This window comes from Sinohyriopsis cumingii, unplaced genomic scaffold (genome assembly GCF_028554795.1).
Source record: "Sinohyriopsis cumingii isolate HCF-2022 unplaced genomic scaffold, ASM2855479v2 utg000349l, whole genome shotgun sequence".
Classification (NCBI taxonomy): Eukaryota; Metazoa; Mollusca; class Bivalvia; order Unionida; family Unionidae; genus Sinohyriopsis; species Sinohyriopsis cumingii.
This window is the reverse complement of record NW_028315889.1, coordinates 3,572,292-3,595,857: the sequence shown is the minus strand read 5'-3', so window position 1 is coordinate 3,595,857 and position 23,566 is coordinate 3,572,292. Positions and strand designations below refer to the sequence as shown.

The 23,566-nt window shown below is 35.3% G+C and overlaps 1 protein-coding gene across 5 annotated transcripts in view; it reads left to right on the top strand.

Moving 5' to 3' along the window:
- LOC149774338 (exportin-T-like) overlaps positions 1 to 5,357 on the top strand; it is a 191,602-nt gene extending 186,245 nt beyond the window's left edge. For all 5 annotated transcript variants that reach the window (XM_089945416.1, XM_089945418.1, XM_089945414.1 and 2 more), the window contains one exon: positions 3,558 to 5,357. In XM_089945416.1, the coding sequence (XP_089801542.1) occupies positions 3,558 to 3,584 (27 nt within the window). In that variant the 3' untranslated portion in view covers positions 3,585 to 5,357. The remainder of the gene's footprint in view (positions 1 to 3,557) is intronic.
- The last annotated feature ends 18,209 nt before the right edge of the window (positions 5,358 to 23,566 follow it).

Sequence of the window (23,566 nt, the reverse complement as noted above, 5' to 3'; positions counted from 1 at the left end):
TGATTGCATACCTTGATCAAAAGTCAAGGTAATTGAGACCTGCTGGTCAGTAATCACCGGAGTCAATCATGCTGGTGTCTACGTAGAGTACTATTAAACACAGGGTTGACATATAATAATATGATTGTCCATTGTCAGTCCACCCATTAGTTTGTTATCAGTACTTTTCCTAAACTACTTAAAGATTGCCATCAAACTTGACACATGCACATTCATCCCAGAATTTACTGGTCTGAAATTAAATGGTACCAATTGGACATATAGTACTGTCACAATATCAGCCAACTGTTTCTGCTCCATCTGAATTTATGGTATATCATCATGGGTCTGTCACTAAAAGACTTCTTATGATATCTAGTTGGTCTTGAAGAAAAATGTTCCACTCTGACATGTTCAATATGGCTACCATGGCTGCCATCTTGAAAATCTTGTTATTGCTATTCCTCTTCAATGAAAAGTCATATCAACATGGGGGTTTCACCAAAAGACTTATGGTGTCTGGTTGGTCCTCATTGAAAATGATGCCAATCTAATCTCCAGTATTAGCACCCTGGTGGCCATTTTAAGAAGGTAATCTGTGACTATGTAACATCATGACTGCGATGAAAGCACACAGTTTAATAAAAGGTAAGGATAAAATATAATAATATTGACTGAGATTGAAAAGTGACATCAGTAAATAAGCAACAGTTCTGCCGATTTTCATGATACTGCTAATGCAGCTGAAAGGCCAAATTCATTTGCAGTCTCAGAGTAAAATGACCAGTACTCAAGATAGAGCTCTTCTGGCAGTGAAGGTAAATGTTGGACACCAGCCTGTCCTCATCTAAAACCTTCTATAAGTGTTGACAGCTTTTTCTGGGAAAGGCATGGCCCGGGAGAGAATCCTAAATTCTCAGGATGTATGCCGATTACTGTAGGATTTCATACACCGGTCTCTTCAGTGGTGACAAATTCTGCCAATGCAGCCAGAGGCCATTTATGACATTGAGGGCAGTTCCTGGCTTTCCCTGAATTAGCTAAACTAGAATTTGCCTTAAGCAGTCATAATCTATGATGTCTGTAGTGTGGCAGTTTATAGTGATAGCAGTGGGGCATTATGCCTCAGACATGTAGCATTACGTCCCACCCGGTCACATTATCTTGACACCAGGCCAACCAGTCCTACCACTAACATTTTAATGCCAAGTGCCAAGAGAGGTAGCTGCTAGTACCATTTATTTAATAAGGCTTTGGTATGACTCAGTGGGGGTTTGAACCCACGACCTCCTGCATCTGAGATGGATGCACTAAGACTTAGGCCACCGGAGCGGTCCTAAAATGCTGTTAGAATGAAATTTTTATTGGGCTAAGTCATTTCTTTCTGTGAAATGTTTGTTCAGCCTTTTGGCCATAGGTTCAAAGTGATACTCTTTATAATGATGCATTGATCATGATCTCATCCTGCTGGTCCGGACCTTCTTGTATAAGTCTTACACTTACCGACCTACTGCCAATACTTGCTTATAAGTTCAGTCCAGTTGCAAACTGTACAAACCTAGATCTGCCATTGCATAATGCAACAGCAGATCTAAGCCTCTACAGTTGATAGGAGTAAACAAAACAATATAGTCCCTGATCTGCCAGTGTGTGTGTGTGTTTGTGATTTAGATTTTTAACATAGCTTTAATACTTTTTACACACAAAAAGACATACAATTTTAGTCATATCACTACAGTGTCAGCAGTGTGGCAGTATATAGTATGTCTAGCACTGGGGTATCATGCTGCAGACATGTAACATCCTACCCAGTCACATTATCCTGATACCAGGCTGACCAGTCCTAACACTAACCTCTTGATGTTGAGTGCCTAAGTGAGGCAGCTGCTAGTACCATTTTAATGTCTTTGGTATGGATCTGGCAGATGTTCAGATCAGCAACACTTGAACCACTTAGGCCACTGGAGAGGTGATCTGCCAATGCCTGATGCAATAGCAGATTGGGATCAGCATTGTTTGCAGTTGGACTCTATTTATTAGAATGTATATATGGTACAACCCTCCACAGGATCCTTCTCATCCTTAGATCTAACCATCAGCAAGTGACAATTTCTGAACACCAGATACACTTAATACACCAGAAAATATTTTCAATAAAACTGGTTACGTATTGCCATCATGATAAGTGATACTTGTACCCAAAATTGGCAAGGACCCTTTCCATCTACCATCCCATATTAAAAGACTGTATTTGCAAACATTGTATGGATGATGAATGATACAATGGACAATGAATTAACTTCACTTATTAGACCATGCAGGAATACATGTCAAAAGCTCTGGACTTAAAATGAACCATGGTGGAGATGGTTTTTAATGTGATAAATACATTTCAAAAGCAATAATTACTCGTGATTACTCATCTTTTTTTATCATGTTTATGTTTTTGCATCTTGATCAATTAACTAATTCATGATAAGCATGTTCAAGGACTGGCATATCTGCAATTGACAAAACTAGATACAATATTTTTGCCTTTGTTGGGTTTTTATCTCAAATTTGTGCATGCCATTTTTCAGGTTCCAGCTGGCTTTCACTCTGATGAAGTAGGGTGATGATTTAGATTCTGTAACAGATTCTAGATGCATCTGTCATTATTTTATTAAATTATAGAAAACCTGAAATTGTAAACTTAAAGACAAAAATAGTGCTATGACTCTATGGTCTTGAAGTAAGTAACAGGAAAGAGTAAAAACCAACAAGTTTTTAAAATTCAGCCAGTAAATTTATTTCCCCAGAATACACAGTGAACATTTAAAAAGAACATACAGTATTGTGAATCAAATCCCAAATAGTCCTAAAAGTTCTATCACAAGTCCAAGTGTACAAAGTTCCAGTTGAATTCCAGTGGTATTCCAAATAAGTTCCAATATTGAATGTTTTGATGTGCTAGTAGTCTCTAAATGCCAGTGGCCTGGATTGTGGTGATTTGTTTTGAGTCTTTTCATGTATCAGTCTTCTTGTCTGAATTCACTATAATTCCAAATTAATGTTCCAGTTTGAGAATATTATTGATGAGCACTTTGTATTTCCAGTGAATAATAATTTGAATAAATAAATCCATCCAAATGAAAAATTGAAGACAAGAAGAATCATTTTTTAACTCAAATTCAGGTAAACTGTTTACATTAATAATGATCTGAATATTTAATCACACTCAGAGAGAAATATTAGCTATGCATTAGTCTATAACATAGTGAACTTGATTTAGGACAAGGTCAGGTACTAAATACAAATGTATATAGTATATAATCATTAAGAAAAGCGAACAAATCATAAAAATTAAATATACATAACAATAGTATAAATAAGTAACATAGTTAAGTCCATATGACCTGGATGGGAAAAAATGTCAAAGATTTTGCACATGCATTAATTAATACCATGTGCATGTTCTCTTCTTTATAATCTCGATTTGTGGTCTCATTTGATCTAATGAAATAGAATCAGCATTATATATTATTTAAGATATATCCATTCATTCATTTGTAACTGCTACTATAACAATTGTTTTGCAGTCTTTTTTCATGAAAGCCAAATCTTGACTGTAAGTGTTGGTGTTTGGGAAGACTAAAGTGACATGGTGGAGTTGCAAGGACTTTTCAGAAGAGGCGGTCTGGTTGGATTGACTGTAGATGTCTTCCATAAATAAATCGGGACAATTTTACTGATCCAGTTAAAGTGTCTGCCAGGAAACCTAACTTTCATTGGTCTGGATGAATACAAACCATGGATATAAACAATTCCTGAATCACAAAGTTCTTGGGTCTGTAAGAAATGTGTGTAGATCTACCATACATTCTTGGTAATATGTTTTCTTGTGCATATAAATTTTTATAACAGTGTAACAACACCAGTAACCAGACAAATTCATGAAAAGCTTCTTCCCCCTAGACACAGTGGGTAAAAGTTCATATTCTGGATCAAAAATTTGATTTATAATTTTAATGCACAGCAGCCTGTGTTTTATACAGACAGATACATGATTGTTCCTTTACAGTTTGTTGTTAGCTTATTTGGTCATAAAGCCAAGTGAGCATATGAATTGGCCCTGTATCCGTCATGCATGGTCTGTCCATCAACAGTTGCTTGTTAATACTCTGGAATTGGTCCTTATGATCTGATTCCTTAATCAAAATCTCAGAGAAGTTCAATAATCAGCAAGATCCAGTCATACTAATGAAGTGATCTTGCAACTTATTATTGGTTGAACTTGTGACCACTCTGGAGGCCATATTTCACAACCAGTTTTGATCGGACTTGAAATGTATGTTTTTATAATTAAGATCGCAGTCAAATAATGAGCTTGATCCATGCATACTAATCAGGTGATTTTCCATATCTTTAGTTGAGCTTGTTACCCCACTGGAATCTAAATTTCTGATCAACTTGAAATATGGGCTTGTACAGTGTGACCCCACTATAACATTGTGGTTGGGGTCCATAGAACCCGACCATGTTATATACTGAACCATGTTATAAGCAAACAAGTCAGTTAGCTTTCGAAAATGATGCATGTACCAAAAGATGGGGATAGGGTGGTAGTGAAAGTGGCACAAAAATATGTGCTTTTCATTAAATGAAGACAAAATTAGTCTGAAATTCACTTGTATATTGACTTTTATTTGTATAGTACAATCCATGATGTGTTAAGTATTTTAGATGTATATGAAAAATCCATGAATTTAAGTGTAGATCACATGTTATAAAATTCATGTACAAGTCGCATCCAGTTAGAACAAAAATAGCATGAAAAATCTGGTAGTCCTCATTTGATCTATATCCCAATGTCTACAAAAACATCACTAAACAATTCACATCAATATTGTCACCAGTAGCACACGGCTTTAGTTGTTTACATGCTACATATACATGTACTTAAACTGGCCTAGATTTTGGTCAGCTGGAGACAGCTACCATCTTGCAGAGGCTACCCAGGAGATGAGGTTATTCATAGGGAAATGAAAACGTAAACAAATAGAAAAGTAACTTGATTGCCAGATTTCTAAGGTTTCAGAAGATTGTAAATTTTATTGTGTTTTATGCTGCCATTTTGTAGTGATCATAAGCGTAAATGTTTTTCCTGCAAAAAGGAGACTTTAACGGCGCAATAAACATCATGAATCAGTCCATCATATTCCATTGCATTTATTTAAGTTTGGTGCTGACTTCCTGTGATGAAAGCTGCATTATTTTTTATTGAAGATTGTAGTGGGCTTGCTTTGATGTAGAGTGCATGTGTTACTGAAATTGCAACTTAAAAACAAAACTTTTGGAAGACCAAAGAAATGGCCATTTGTTATTCTGGCGGCAACATCCAATAACACTGGACAACAAATTTTTACAAAAGTCATGTTACTGAAATAAAATTAGTTAATTCTTATCAATTTTTATGTGCTGAACACGAATATGACAGTCAAATTGCAAAATTGGCTCTAGTTTTTTTGTAATCTGCAAGAAATTAATGTTTACATAACGAAATGCATTCCAATAGTAAAAGGTCAACTGTAATAGCCTACCTATAAAAAATCAAGTCATTGACTACATCTTAGATTTCTTCGCCTGTCTCTTGTACAGCTGTTCGGGAGCATCTCTGAGGAGTGTCCAGCAGTAGTCAGCCAGCATTGTAGTGGACCATTTTCCCTGGTATCTTTGTTCCATTGTTGCGATATCTTGATGAAAACGTTCGCCGTGTTCATCACTAACAATACCACAGTTGCTAGGAAAGAAATCCAAATGGGAATGAAGGAAGTGAATCTTTAGAGACATATTGCAGCCAAGTTTCTTATACTTCATCAACATGTCTTCTACTAGTTCCTTATAGTTTTCTGCCCTAACATTTCCGAGGAAGTTTGTAGAAACTAGGCGAAAAGCATTCCATGCTTGTTTCGCGTCACCTTCCAGCAAGTTGTTGAACCGGTCATCTTTGAAAAGCTCTCGAATCTGAGGACCCACAAAAACTCCCTCTTTAATCTTTGCTTCGCTGAGTCGAGGGAATTTTTCATGCAGGTATCGGAATGCTGGCAAAGTCCGGTCAATGGCTTTCACGAAGTTCTTCATCAAACCTAGTTTGATGTGAAGGGGTGGTAGCAAGATTTTCTGAGCCTCAACCAGAGCTGGGTGTTGGATATTCTTCTCTCCAATGGCTACATTCTGCCTGTGAGTCCATTCCTTCCTCATGTAGTGCATTTCCCTTGCTCGGCTATCCCACTCGCATAAGAAACACATGTATTTTGTATATCCTTGCTGCAGTCCCATTAAAAGGGCAACTACCTTCAAATCACCACAGAGGTGCCAGCTGTACTTGTTATACTCAATGGAATTCAGTAGCTGCCTTAAGTTATCGTATGTCTCTTTCATGTGGACAGCATACGCTACTGGAATAGATGGAAGAATGTTTCCATTGTGCAAAAGCACAGCCTTGAGACTCAGTTTCGAAGAGTCCACAAATAGTCTCCATTCTTGTGGGTCATGAGTGATTTTTAAAGCATTCATGAGGCCCTCAATATCGGAACAGAATATCAGATTACTTTCCTTTCTGAAGAAAGGCTCCAATTGCTGGTGGCGCTTTCGATATGCAGTAATTGTGACATCTTCTTCTAGAAGATTCCATTGTTGGAGTCTTAATCCTAGCAATTCTGCCTTGTTCTTTGATAAGTCCAAATCATGAATCAGGTCATTTAGTTCTTCCTGTGTTATTCTGTGTGGGGTTGATGATGCACCACAGTGAAAATCTGGATCACTGCATGCTGATGGACCAGGAGAAGAACAGGTCGACTCACCTTTGTCTTCGTCAGATGAATCAAGAGAATATTCTGCTGGAGGTTCTGGAATAGGAAGTCCCTCACCATGTGGAACTGGTCTCAATGCAGACGGAATGTTTGGGTAGACTATTCTCGACTTCTTTCGCTTCGTTATTCCGCCGGAAAGAGGAGGAACCAAGCAGAAGTAACAGTCATTTAGGTGGTTGCTTGGCTCTCTCCACACCATTGGGACTGCAAACGGCATTGATGACCTTTTGCAATTCAACCACTGTGAAAGCTGTGTTGTACATGTAGCACAGCATATATGCGGAGCCCAAGGCTTGTCTTGGTCACCAACCTTGCATCGGAAGTAAAGATGATATGCCTTCTTCACTTGAGAATTGATATTTTTCTTCTGGTTGGCAAATGTCACTTCCCCACAAATATAGCAAAAATTGTCCGCGGTATTAACACACTTTCGAGGCATTACTGTTCTTTATTGTACGTAAATGGATAAAATAATAAGTTTTATGTAACAGTAGCTTGAACTGTCTCGCACAATGTCTAAAATATTTTAAATGCTGAACCTATCTGATTGGGCTTTATATAGTACACTGCTTACGTCAGCTTCAGCAGCCGCCTGGCATTAGTATAATAGGCCTACACATGTATAGTACACTGCTGACGTCAACTTACTTCAGCAGCCGCATGGCATTAGTATTGCATTGCATCAGAAAATGATGCAATCAACTGTGGATGATGTGAGCATGATGGTATTATGCAATGTTACATCATTATTCCGGATGTTGCTGCAGTCCTACTGGAGAAATTTACACAGTGAAACATAGAAAATGAGGTATATGAATATCTTCAAAACGAGAGCCAATACAAATTTTTCACGGTTATATTCGTGTTCGGCACACCAAAATACTACAGATTAGGGCCTTTTCAAGTCAGTAATGATTTCACTGTTGACCAGTGTAATTGTAGGACATTGAGACTGAATTTGTTATTTGCATAGTATTTATACAGAACAATTGGTGCCTCAGAGGTAATCAGTTTTCTTTGAAGTTTCAACAAAACTATTTTTTCTAAGTACATTTTTTTAAAATTGCTGTTGTTTGGTCAGTTGTATCGTTCCTGTTCCTGCCCTTAAAGGTTGGTCGATTTTAACTAGTTTGGTGGTATGACTATTTGTGTGGATCACATCATACAGTAGGCAAGATGTCAGCATAAGCAGATTATGAAACAACACCACGCTGTTAAGGTGGTTTGTCAATATGAACAAAAGGTTTGTTTATGTAACAATAGATAAATTCAAGTGCATTTTATATTCAAGTTTGCTGATTCCTTTCATGGTGCATTTGAATGTTTCCACTCCAGACCCAAGATTGTATGTACAGTTTTAATCAGCCAACAATGTTGTCACAAAAGAAATGCAGATGGTATATTTTGTCACCAATAAGGGGGAAAAAATTGCAATTTGTGACATTGGTGATGCCTAGCATGATACCTGAATAAGCTTTTTACATGTTATTTTTCTTACTTGTAAGAAGAAAAATATTTTTTCATGTACGAGAAAAATACATACATACATAATTTTAGGAGTCATGATGCAATCGTCTTATATTAGAATTCATACACCATCCCCAAAATGACAATAAACATTTACACTTTATTATTTTTACTTTTAGGAAGAAAACAGAAATTTATTTTTGTGTATAAAAACAATACAGTGTGACCCCGCTATAACACAGTAGTTGGGAGCCATAGAATCCAACCGCGTTATATACCGAACTGTGTTATATGCAACCAAGTCAGTTAGCTGAAATAAATGTACCCCCCAAAAAATTGTGGGGGTGGGTGGGTAATAAATGCGGGCGGTAAAATACGTGATTCATCGATACAGTTACCATCTTAAATTGATGCTTATTAAATGAGAAATACACCTGTAGTGAAAACAGAGAAGACATAATAGAATAGTTTACTTTATTTAGAGAATCAAGAATTGGTACACATACGTGAATCCTGTTTATATATGAATGTCTAATGTATAGCATGAATATAGTATCAAAACTGTGTACTCACCTGCGAACCTCATCATATACATGTACATTAAATCCACAATACATGTGATTCCATCGAAAATAAGCACACACAGCTTTAAAATATTCATTAATTTTGTGACAGGTCATATTGGTCTGAATTCAGTGGAAAAACATAGCACAATCACGTAACGAATGACGAAACACATTTACTTTAAAGTACATTCCAAGTCGGTAAAAGTTAGTTTGCATTTTAAGCCGCCGGTGGCAGCGTTCATAGCATAAACTGTTTCTCTACAAAAAGGAAACTTTCACAGCACAGTTAACATGTTCCAGTCACGTTGGAAAATGCAAAAATCCATCAGATTCCATCACTTTTATTTAAGTTTGGTACTGATATCCTTTGAAGAAAAGTTCTTTGCGGTTATTGAAAGATTGTAGGCAGCTTTCTTTGATGAAGGGTGCATGTGCTATTTAAGTCGCCGCTAAAGGACAGCTTAGGAGAACCAAACGAATGCCCATTTCTTATTGTGGCGGCAACATCAAATAATTGTATTGCATGATGGAGACTGGTAGTTTTTCCATTTGCTGAGTACGTTTTCATAACAGTCAGTGCCTCAAAGGTAATCTATTTCCTTTGAAATTTCAGCAAACTATTTTATCTGGGTACATTTTTAAAAAGGAATTGGCCATTGTTTAGACTATTATAGTTACTGTCCCTCCATGCCTACTGAATAAATCAATAAGTAAGATGTATTTTTTTTTAAAATTTTTACATTTGTGGTAGCAGCGTGATACTGCCTTCCACACATGCGTCTGAAAATTAGCAAAGGGTCAATGGACGATAGAGATGCAGGTGTTCTGTTGACAGGGATTATTACAGAAAACGTGAGTGTTCTGAAGGATTTAATTCTGAGTGAAAAGAAGAGGAATTTTACTTACCATCCACATACAAATTTCAGTCTTTGTAAATATATTAATTACTAGCGAGCGGACGAAAATCCGATGACAGATAGATTGCAAGACAATGCCTCGTCCAGTTGGTCTCCGTTACCAGAAATGTCAGCAACAAAAAAGCGGATATTTCACAACATACAGAACTCATGCGAGATGTCAAGATAAGCGGATTATGATGTAACAATGCACTATTTAGCTGGTTTGTCAGTATGGACAAAGAATTTGTTTATGTAACAATAGATAAATTTCAGTGCATTTTATATCCAGTTTGCGGCTTCCTTTCATGGGGCCTCTGAATTTCTGCACTCCAAACCAATGGTTATATATAAAAGTTTAAACAGCCAACAATGTCGCCAATAAATAAAAAAGCCACATGGTATGTTTTGCAGCCAATAAGGAAAAACAATCCAAGTTTGCGACATTGGCGAAGACCTACGCGATCCCAGAATAAACTTTTTATGCGTTTTTTTCTTTTTCTTCTTCTTACTTTTAAGAAGAAAAAAATACTTTTTCGTGTACGAGAAAAATACATATAAAATTACAGGAACCTTGCCACGATCATCTTGTATCATTCATATGAGATCTCTTCCCCAAAATGCTAAGCAACTTTTTACGGTTTTTTTCTTACTTTATAAGAATATTTTGTGCACAAGAAAAATACATGTATATGAAATTTCGGGAGCCACGCCACGATCGCGTTATATCCGATTCGCATTATAACAGAGCGCGCTATATCGGGGTCACACTGTACATGCATATGAAATATTGGAAGTCACATCACGATCATGTTATATCCAAATTTGTGTTAGAACAGTGTGCTATTTATAGCAGGGTCAGTCTGCATCATCATGATATTGGATGGTTTCATTAATAGACAAGCTTCTTGTAGAGTAATGAGATATTCTTACATCTATTTATCTGATTTTGTTACTGATCCAGATTTTGATAAAACTTGGAATGTATGCCTATGTCATCAAGATCTCCGATGAGTTCATAATGAGTGGGATTCATGCGCACTAAACAGTTCATTTTACATCTGATTAGCTGAACCTGTTACAACTCTTCAATTCTTTTGATAGATATTGATCCATCTTCATATTAGGCTCATATGGTCAAAAGCTCACTCGAATGATAATGCACACTATCCTTGCAAAATACTGAGTCAGTCTTATTTATTATTGGCAGGGCTTGGGTTTTATGTTAAATTTAGTCTATAGGCTGAAATCATTATGTTCTTGAACAAGTACAGTTATGAACAAGATTCATATCCTTGAATGGAGTGAATTTGCATTGGATCAGTTGAGCTTGTCAGCATTTTAATGAATCTGTTCGTGATCACATTATTATTGAAGTTGTTATATTGACTTGTTATATATATATATATATAATGTTTTATTATGGTATGAGGTGATCTTGCATTTCACTGGCTGAGTTCTTTACTGCTTCTCACCCAATTTTAATCAAACTAGATAAATAAGCTAATTTCTTAAGATGTTGCATGGTTTTTATTAATACGTTTATTTATGAGATGATCTTGTAATCTGTTTAAGATATTTTTTACCTCTCCAAAGACTGTATATGAAAGGATTTTTATCAAACATGGTAAATAGTCTCATCAAGAACTCATTATTATGGTTATGAAAGAAATTCATGCATATCAATGACATGACCTTGTGTCTGATATGCTGTCATTAATCTAGCAACTCTATTTCAGGTCAGATTGTGATCAAACTTTGTAAACAGTCTTATAATATCCCAGTATTGGTTGAGTTTGATCATTGGCAAGATCTACACATAATAAGGAAGTAATCTTCTATTGAATTGGCTGAGTTCATTACCACTCTGGTGATCAAATTTCATTTTGGTTTAAGTTTCATCGTAGCTTATATTTATCATAGTCAAGTTTTGCAATGAGTGAGATCAGAACTTATTATTTTAATGGCTTGTATCTGACTGGTTTTGCTTGTCACCTCTCCAGATCTATTTCTCATTCGTTTCTGTAAATCTTTAGAAAGGATATAGTAAAAGGAGTAAAGTCAACATATAATGTTTGGGAGATAGATAACAATACTGTATAAACTTGCATAGTGAAATGGTTAACTCTCACATTATGTTGGCCAGATTGGCAGTATCAGGCCCACTTGTGATCAGCCTTCTGTTTGGTCTCAGATTCTTTTGAAAAGTGTTCTAGTTGACATCAAAGCAAGAGATTGTGTTCATGTTTATTTCTGTAACCTTTTATCATTTAACAGGAATAATTGGCATTGATTTCAATTGTATATTCTTTATTATTTCATGAAACAAATAATTTCAACATATATGTGTTTTGTTTTGTTTTCCTTCCCTGAAATTTTTGTGACTCTTATAACAAAAGAAAGTATTAAGGGTGTGTGTGTGCGTATGTGCATGTGCGTGTGTGTGCTTTATTTTATTTTGTAATGTACGATAAAAGTGTAATCCATATACAGGCAATCATAAAACATAATTTGGTGAAAAAGCTTAATGATTATACCAAAAGCATAATGGTTGGCATGTAGGGATATCTAGCAAAATCAGCTGGTCAAAGGGAATATGAGAATAAGGTACTTTAATCCAGTAGTGACTTTTTACCTGAAAAATGTGGTCTGATCAGCTAATTGTCAAGGACTTGTATTTCTTTGTAACAAAATTAAGACATCATAATGAAAAACTGTACAAAATATGCTTGGCAATCCTAGATCAGATTGTACTAAAATGTTATCAGTAACTTTTGATTGTACAATGTGGGTGAGGTGGTACAATGGCTGTTATCAAAAGTTACTGAAAATATTCTAGCACAATTTGATCTAGGAATGCCAGGCATATTTTGTTCAATCATAAAAGAATAGTCTTCACTGTATTTTACTACCTAAATAACGATCTTGAATTAAATTTTTGAATTTCACATCTCTTGTATTTAAGATTGATTTATTTACTTTTCAATTAAACTGGACTTTTATCTTTGTAAACTTAAATATTCTTTGTACATGAAGTGAGGATTGCAATGATTGGACAGATTGCTTAGATTATAGTACTCACAATCTCGATTGTTTGTATCCTTAACGATTTCAAAAACAAATGGCTTCAGTGATATAATAAATGCACAAAACTTAGTCATTTCATTCAATGGTTTATAATTTCTAACCTGATTGTCAGCAGGTAGGCCCAACACTATCAAGTTGTTGGCATTTTGAATCAAATGGGAGATTTTCTTTTGGCATTTCGAATCAAATGGGAGATTCTTTAGTAACATGGTTGCCATATTTTCATGAGCAAGCCCATGTTTTCAAGCAACAGATGTGATATAGCTCACTATCTTAGATAATGTTAATAATTCCACAAATTTTGGAGCTAATCTCTCAGAACACGTGTGCAAGAGTTCTTCCTTTTTATGTGTTCAGTTTTAGAAATATTTAAACTAGACGTTGCAAATATTGGATGCAAATAAGAACAATGAGCATCCTGTTTGCTCTGTTAGGGACTATATAAGCCTGTCTGCTTTTTTACATTGGGAGCTTCCATTTCCTTTGAAATACCAAAAACTCGACAGTGTCAGTGACTATATAAGTGAGATTTTGTAATTGAAATTTCACTAACTCTGCCAAAATTTCTGAAAATATCAGTGAGAATTTGTGATTGAGATTTTGCCAAAATTTTTGAAAATATAGTGATACTTTGTGGTTGTAATCTCACTGACATTTTAATAAAAACTACCAATAAGAAATATTACTTTACCGATATAAACAAGTAACTTTTATTCTAATATAATTTATTTTTTCTTTCATGTATGATTTCATTGATTTTCAGCAACATTTATATTTCCTGTTTCTGATAGCTGTAATTTTATTGTTCGTTTTGTGAACAATAACTTCTTTCCACATCTTTCCTTGTTTTTAGGGGGTTTTTTTTAATTTTTGTTGTTGTTTTTTTTTAACTTGAATTGGATTGAACTGACCTCAAACAAGATTGTTTTCCATTTTAAAGTAGAATTTTGCATTTCTCCTGACCTGAATCCGATTTTCCTTGATATGATCCTTTTTTTATATCATCTCCGAAACCATCTTTTTATGTTTTTTTTATAAATGCTATGTCCAGTCCCATTCCACATTGATCCTTTGAATAAGTATTTGTTTGATATATTATTTAACAGATGATCGCTTTATAGAGCATACTGATTGGTCAAAAGTTGGTACTTGCCCAATGAATTTTTATGTAACAGAGACAGATGGGTTAAGCCTGCTTGCATAACATTGAGTTTTGAATTTTTCGAGAGGGAAATGAGTTTGAATAACCATTTGAAAAATGTATGGCAGTGAGAATAGCTTGGATGCAAAGCCAGTGGGAATGAAAGTGGTCAATCTGTATAAAAATTGAATGCCAGGACTAGCATTTTGCAATTTGTGCCATAAAGATTTGAACTACAATTAACAGACAGCTGCTAATGTGCTAAATATGACAAGGAATTGAACCTGGATCATCTCAAAGTTATATAACTCCAAACTGATTTATTTCCAGAATTTAAGGAGGGACAGAGTATAGATCAATGATGTGGAATTGTTGATAATGTTGCCAGATACCCATGTCTCTCAAAGATAGTCGTATCTTTGTAGAATTTTCTTGACCCAAGAAGAATCATCCTTCAATAGCATGAGTAATATTATTGTTTATATTGTCAAAATATTCTAATTGTGTAAGAATTCAGAGTAAAATAACAGTAATTTATCATGATAAACATTTGTCACAGCTGCTTATGGAACAAGGACTCATTCAAGTGACCACAACAGCATCATAGTTTGTACATTCAGCTGTATAACTTTGTTTCATGTACACTGAAATATTACCCAGGTTAATAAAGTCCTGTTTAATTCATATGCATTGTTTATTTGAAACCTTTTGAAAAAATCTGTGAAAAATTACTAAAACTTCAGTAAAGTATTATATGATGGTCAATTTAACTTGAGTGAAATCTCAACAATATTTTAGTAAATTCTCACCAAATGTTCATTGAATTGTTAGTGAGATCTTGCCAAAATTTCAGTGAAAGTTTTGGCCAAAATCTTTTTGAAGTCTCACCAGAACTTCATTGAAAATTTGGTCAATTTTTTTGTTGAAATCTCACAAAAATTTCAGTAAAATGAAAAGGACAAGAATGATGCCATCACGGTACTGGTTTTATATGCAAGAAAGAAAATGTGGACAAGAAAAACCTAATCTTACTTGATAATGTCTGTCAAAATAAAATGTATGATCCATTTTACAAATTATTGTGAGTATCTATCATTGATTCCCAATAATTTCTAGGTATTTATTTCAGGTGGATTTTTATTTCAGGTGGAAATCTTAGATTGATTTTTGTTTAAGTGGAATCTTGGGACAACTAATTTGCATATTTTGCCTAAAATTCTGCCAGAAATCCACTGAAAGCCCACTTGAAATTTGCCTAAGCTTCTTTAAGTTATTGGTTTAGGCAGAAAATGCTTACAAAAACCCATCTGAAACCTGCCTTAAGTCTGCCTGGAAAACTTCTTACCAGATTTCAGGCAGATTTCTATTTTACATGGAAATGTTAGAAGGATTCTTTTTATTTAAGCAGAATCTTTGGATAACTAATTTGCATATTTTGCCTAAAATTCCACCCTAAATTCACTTGAATTCCGCTTGAAATTCCCAATAGCTTCCTTAATATGAGCAGTTATGGTTTAGGCAGAAAATGCTTAAAATCACATCTGAAATCTGCCTTAAGTTCACCTGGAAAATATTGTACAGGATATGCTAATTGTGACCTGAGAGGATTTTGTTTTCAGGCATGCCTTATGATCTAGCACTTGCAAGTTGCATTATGTGTTGTGTCTAGTATTTCATTTTTGGGTAGCAAATTTTATTTCTTCAAATTCTTGAATTCAAGTGATTATTTTCTCAAAAAATACAATAGTGCTTGGATAAAATTCTTGGACAGAGATGTATGCTGGAATTTGGGAATTTATAGTGAATTCATACCTGAAATTATATTACTTTGACTCAACAAAAGACTTAACACATCTACACTCTATAAACTACCACACACACACCATCGCCTTCAGTTTTGGATTTATTCAAAAAACTTCTACTGATTTTTTTTTTCAGCACTTTAAATTATTAGGACTTGAGTCTGTAATTCATGGATTATTTTTGGATTTAATTCACAATTCTGTAAGTTCAATTTTTCTCATTTTCACTTTGTATTCTATGTGAATAAATTATTTGTTGAATTTTACAAAGCTTGTTGCCTTTCACTCTTTTCTGTTACTTATTTTAAGAGCATAGACTCAAAACAGAAAATTGGGGGCTCGTCCAGGATACAAATTTCTCTAAAATATTTCAAAAAAACTGTTTAAAATTTTGATTCACTTTCTTTTGGAATTTTCTAAGTCCCAGGTCTTACTTCATATTGTAGAAATCTTAAGTGAAACCAACAAGCTTTTACAATGTCAACTAAAGTGGAGATATTCATTTCAAATCCTACCCTGGAACAGTTAGACTCCTTGAAAAGGAATGAATTGCTTCAGCATGCCAAAAATATAATCTTTCTGAAACAAAGGCTTCTTTAATGAAGCAAGAAATAAAAACTACTTTGATCCAATATTTGGTGGAAAAGAATGTTTTGGCTAAATGTGCTTTGGATTTGATTAGTCGGTCTCCATCTGATTCTTAACTTACAAATTATGGAATTGAAATTAACATACAAGAATGAAATTCAGTTAATAAATCTTGAGCTTTAAGGAAGATGTAATTAAATAAAGATGCAGTTACAGAAAGAGAAAGAGGAGAAACAAGTACAATTAGATAAAATGGAAAGAGAGAAAAATGCAGTTACAGAAAGAAGTGAGACAAACAAATTTACAGAAAAAAGAAAACCAAATGCAGTTGGAAAAAGAATAAAGAGAAATAAATGCAAATGCAACTGGAGAAAGAGGAGAGACTTGTATCACAAGTCCAAAAGTACAGAGTGTTCCGAATGAATTACAATATTGAATTTGCTGATGTGCAAATAACCTTGAATGTGCTAATATACTAATAGTCTTGATGTGTCTCAGTGATATAATCCAGAATGTCCTTGAATAAATTCCACAATAACTATAATAGCAAATTTGTTCCAAAGTCCATCTCAATTTAATTGTAATTCCAAATGATAATTTAATTAAATCCTCTCAAATTATAACTGAACACAACTGAAAGTCTGTTTCCACTATACAGATGTAAAAATAGTTATGAATAATTCAGATGTAAACAACCTTGTATATATCCCCACTTGATCTATGTTGCAATAACCATTTTTTGAAAATACTGTCATAATGAAATGTCCATAAATTTTTAAACAAGGTCAGCTCTGTTTACTTAAATTGTTGAAGCCTACTTGTCAGAAATCGGGTAAACAAAGAGGAAAACCAATGTCCAGAACTCAGATCCAAGTGAACATGTTTACAATTATTATCTTAAAGTTTAATCTATACTCGTGTACAAAAGTTAGCTATGTAATAAATGTATGTTGTTTCAAAATGACCCTTACAATCTAAAACCATGGACAATAATTAAGCACAATATAGACATACATAACAATTGATCAAAGTTGTGTTTTGTGTCTCCAGGCAGTGTCAGTGTGTGTCTTGCACACTTTGGTGGTGTATTTTCTTGGCATTACACATGCTGTTTATTGCCAGAAAAGCACTATTACTTGAAAAATTGGATTGGACAAAGTCTTGTCATGTCCTCTATTTGTAATTATTTTCTTCCTCTCTAATTTCATGCTTGCACAGGTTTTGACATTTTGTCAGTGTCAGCATTAAAAGAAATGGAAAAATACTTTTTGACCAAATGAGAAGAGAAACAGCAACACCTACCAAATAAATCATCTCTCTATACATATGTGTTTGTTTTAGCTATGTAAATTTGTTCGGTTTCTCTCACTTGGTGTGAAGGCAGGGATTCTGTAGAGTCTTGCTCTAATTTCAGATGTTTAGTCTTAACTTTTTTGTTTAAATTCACGTGAATGGTTTCCAGGAAGTCCTTATTCAGGCAATTCATTCCAAGCCTACTTTTGTTTATCTCAGTGTTATCTTTACCTTTTTGCTTTATCTATTAGTGTCTTGCTCTGAAGATGATAGACCAGAATCTCCAATCCATTCAGCTTTGGCCTTTACCCCAGTTACCACATGATCTATCACATGACGAGTCCATTCATAACCATCACAACCTTGATATGGGGATGCTTATTAAAATGGCCAATTTAAGATGAGCTGAAAATCACGACATTACCTATGCCTGCAAGAAATGTGTCCCATATTTAAAAACAAACAAAAACAAAATGATAACTTGTTGATTATGAGAATAAATCATCAATCAGATTGCTTTAACACAATGCATTGATTTACAATGGTTAGACATGATTTTTTTTATCACAGATCAATATATTTACATTCTAAATTTGTTATTATTATTATTACCATTCTATCTGATTGCAGATAAAATTGAGTCATTCTTGTGTTGTGGATATCAAGCATTTGCAGTCTTTGGTAAACAGATTTCAAATTGTCATCCTTGGTCTGAGTGTATTACCAATGGTACACCCAATCAAACAATAATTTCTCCTATTGTGTAAACTACTGTCTTGGCAGTCATATTCCACACAGGAAGTAATCTGACAGCACAAGAATGTATTTATTTGCTTGCTCTTTTTCAGGAAGAGCTCCCATGATAAATACAGCTATGCATTCCATGGGCAAACCCGCAATGAATTACTTGCATCTGAGCTCTTTTACACTTGATGAGTCACTTTCAACATACAAAAGTTTCACAATCTGCTATATTCTATGTCACATCCCTCTGTAAACAGACCAGTAATAACTCTGCCCAACTTTGCTTAAATTTTTCCCAATGCCCAGATGACCACCAGATTTCCTGTCATGGTAGCAAATAAGAATATTCCTTCTATCTCTGTACAAGATCACTGCCTAATGCATAATGACCTTGTCAAAATTTTCCCATTTTCTAAAGAGAAAACCTTATTTCATGAGAAGCATGTCCCATTATGCCCATAGTGATTTGATAATGTAAACAAGCAACTCAACATCTGACCAAGTGAGTGCTTTTATTCTGATTTATAATCTGAGTCTGTTACCATCTTGAATCTTTGGATGTGCGAAACCAAACTCGTATCCACACCACCTATAAGAATGCCTGCTCAAAGCATTGGTATTTTTAGGCTGTTTCCCTGAAAAATGTTCAGTATTAGATTTATAGACGGGAAGTGTTTCAATGCACCTGACCTTCTGGATATTTGATATTAAGAAGCCAGTGTAAGGAGCTATGTAACACCAGAGATAATGCCTGAAGTATTTTACAAAATACATCACAACTTACAACTCTTGTCAAACAGTAGCACCTTTCCTGCTTAGTGACAAAGTGGCTCAAGCAGCAAATAACTTTCTCTTGTCCCTTAGATGATATTTGTGACAACTCTGCACCCATTGCAAAATCACTTGCATCCATGCCAAGTAGGAAAGGCTTTGAGAAATCAAGGTGAGCCAGCACAGGTAAACGTTTTGCCTTGCAAGCAGACTTTAGTATGGATGCCTGAGGTAGGTACAGAAACCTGTCCAGGAGTGAACATCACTGAGATTAATGAGAACTGGCCATTCTTTAATGGCACTAACCTTCTTTGGGTCAAGACACTGCCATGTTTCAACATTCAGATCGATAGAGACTGGTTTCTCAATTTTTCTCTGACTCCTGTAAAATTTTGCCAATATATTCTAAATATTTTCACTGTCCTTATAAAGTTTTGCATTTTCAAAGCATACTATATTCAGACAGTTGTATCCTTGTTATCCAAATTTTAGTTTAACATCAGTACCTATCAAGAAATTTTCTGATAAATTATGGGTTAATTTATTTGGTGTGTAATTCCCATTGGTCAGTGTCTTTGAAGAAAGCATGTAGCAACAGTTTCTGCTTCTGAAGTGGATGTGGCAATGCTTGTTGTTGTTGTTGTTGTTGTTCTAGGGTTTAACGCCATTTTTCAGCACAAGATAGGCTATACATGGTGGCCAATATTAATGGTGGAGGAGAACCCGGGAAAACCCCGAAAAGAACCACCAACCCATGAGAAGCTACTGGCAAGCTTTCTCACATACCCACATTGGCGGAATCTGAGACTTGAACCCATGCAGAAAGAGGTGAGATGGCAGTGATCCATAACGGAGAGCGCTTTAGACTACTCTGCCACTTGGGGCCCCGGCAATGCTTGCTAGGAGATGATTCTTTTGTTAGAGAATATAGTCTTTCAGGCCTATTTCTCCACCTATATAAAGAGAAAAATAAAAAGGGACTTGGAATGAGTGAACTGCAATATTAGTTGGAAAGAAAGAACTTTAGAATTGAAAATAAAACACTATTATATAAAATATGACAGAAAACCTATTGAGAAGGAACCTGAAGTTACACAGGAAACTTCAAACTAAAGGCAATTAGTACAAATCCATAAGGATATTTAGATGCAAAAGGACACAAATATACATTTGTATTGACAAGTATGAAAAGCAGAGAATTTAATAGGTTACTACCATGGAAGAATTCAAAGTGGAGAGCTTCCACCTCCAGCCAAAAGATTCCTTACTACACAAGAGGACAAAGAATTATGGGGTTTTGTAAATGTTAAGTAGTGTGATTATATTGTTTTGCAACTATTTTTGTTGCTTTTTTTTTTTGTTTCTGATGTACATCACAGCTTCTATTCCCCATGACTTGTGCCTATTTTGGCAAGCAAGCCACATACCATGTGCAACCCATGAATTATTAATCACCCAAGAAAAAATTGTTTACTTGACTTTTCTTCAGTAAATCAGCTATGCGGTTCCATATCTGTTCTCGTAATTGTCGGTGATTCTCCATTTCCATCAACACTGTTTCGAATTTGACCATGCTAATTATTTTATCCTTGATATATGCAGAATAGAGTTTACTGGTCATGTTGATGAAACTGCTTTGTTCCACTGCAAGCAGTTCTGAATGGACACATATTCGTGAATATAATCACATCAAAATTAATTTGCTAGCACCATGAGACATCAGTTCCCATTTGTGAAGCCCTGACAGTAATTCCGATTAGTGCACCTATAATGGTTATTGTGGTTGCGACTCCAGACACATCAAGACAAGCAGTTGTTACTGCAGTGGGCCCACAAACAGCAACTACAACTAAACATGTGACTTTATATTTCATGATCATATTGATTCTCTTGGTGATGTCATCTCACAGCTGTTGCTCCTCTTTATTTTTGATTTCTTTAACATTGTAGGTCCATCATAGTTCTTCTATAAATAATATGATTGCTTTGTATGATGGCACAACTGGCAGACTCGGTCTGGACTAATCACATCCAAGTACAATACACAATATGCAAGTTCATTTTGCATAAAGACACCACAAAAATGCTTAACTGATTTTGCCATCATGATCAAATCAAGATAGGTCGATGGACAAGTGGCCTTCTGCATGTTGTACAAAATAATTTAGATATTCAGTGACTTGTTCCTGGTTTGGCCACATTAAACTAAGCATGTTGTGTTTGGGTCAGTCACATGGGTACATTCCCAGTCAATTTCATTTTAGAAAGTTTTGATGTGACCTCACAATTGATTTTGTTTTGCATTTTTATTTTTCCCAGCCAATTTTCACTAAGGCCAGCCTTCACTTCATAATAGGATATTATTATTTAAATCCGTAACATATTCATATATATTATCTACTGGTGCATCAGTTACCCACATTCAGCCACCAGCACACTCCGAAAACACATTTCAGTACATTTTGGGCCAAAGTCCCACATACTCTTCGATTGGTTTACCCGAGCATTCATCTTTGAGCTTTCTAACCTCCTTGTTTTACTGGTGCTACTGAGCAATGGGTATTCTTGCAGATAATTGCTGGTGGCAAATTAGTTTACTTAACTTGGTTCAGCCATGTCCACATACATAACATTGGTTATGATATGCATCAGCAGTGAGTCGGTGTCAGTGTACAGCATCTTGCCATGAGCCTGGTAAAACAGTTTGATTTAGACATTATAGAACTCGTACATCAGCATCTTCAACAAGTCAAGTACTGATGATCCACCACAGATTGGGTTTGTGAGCTTTTTGTTTCAAATTTTGTTCTGTGAACAGCAACAAGTCTACCATAAAAGATCTTCCAAGATTCAAATGCCAGATCAGCGATGAGCCTTGAAATTTGTCTTGTTCACTGTCACGTACAAGGTCAACTCCAATTATTTTGTGCAGATTCTCAATGGTTTTTAAAAATATAGCATTGCTCATGAGTTTAAAGAAATCTTTCTCAAACTCATTGATTGCTGCTGTGCACATATCTGTATTAATTTGTATATTCTGAGCCATCTATGCATGCTGGCAAAATTTAAGCACTCTATGGATTTTGGTTACATGCATTCCCAATCACAAACACTGGCACATGTAATATGTAGTTTTTTATCAAAAGACTTTAACAAGTTATATGTATTCAGTAAATTTACATCCAGATTATGCACTGTAATGGAGACTATCACCTAGCAGGCACCGACAATGCTTCTGGTACTAACAGATAATTGTTGTGTACATCATGTAAGTATTCCCAATATTCCAGATCAGCTTCAAAGTATCTCTAGTTAATGTTGATGCTGATATCGTTTATGTATGGCACTGTATCCACTGAAACCAACAGGTAATGGTTGCATCATTGTCCAGCCATAGAGGTTATTGGGATCTCGATACATGCTGCAACTATATGGGGCAGCCAGGTCATAACCATCCACATTTAGGTTGTTTGCACGCGCATATCTGTGACTCGCCAAAGAAAAATGGCTGCGGAAAACAGTTATCACTGGTCTTTATCATGACTGCCGTTGAATAGTACTGTTGTCAAATCCATTTCGCTGTAATTTCAATCAATTTATTTGAAACACCTCAACTGAATCCCGGCCACAATATAACATTGGTGGTTCAATTTGCCCATCACCCCTATAACACTGAATTTGTTGAGCAATTTGTGTTGTTTGGTCATTGTTGGACGCATCTTTGAAAGCAGAGCTTTGCACTGAAATGTTGCAGTGCAGTAAAGTTGATAATTTGTTTTACCAGGTTCTGGCATTATTTTCTATTAGACTTTCACTGATCCCACCATAGTAAAAGTAATGGTCAGTGAGCAGTTGTTGGGTGTTAAATGCATGCCACATCTGCATGGAAAGTTCTTATAGTTGTGTTTGCTGTATCAGTTGAGCAACAAGGCCAGATTCTTTATCAATATGTAATGCGATACTGATTCTGAACCAATCCATACGTAATGATATACCAATTCTGAACCAATCACATCACTCAACAAATCAATCAAGAAGCGTCCATGTTTATGCACATTGCAAGCGGATAAATTGCTTTTTCCCAAGTAAACACATTAACTGCAATAGCGTGGCTTTAGTAACATGTACAGGAAATTCAACTTTGCCAAAATTGAGTTCACCCAGGCGCTGCCAGTATCTTCGAGGCTGGTCTTGATTATCACACACTGGATATAACACTGACAAAATCGACCATTCAAAACATCTGTTGTCAAAATTCTTTACATTTACAATTGACCTTGGCAGAACCTTCTTTGGTGTTGGTGCGGTCCATCAAAACACTCCAAAACATCCCAAACATTCGAAACACCCCAAATCACTCCCAGCCACCCCAAATTGTTGA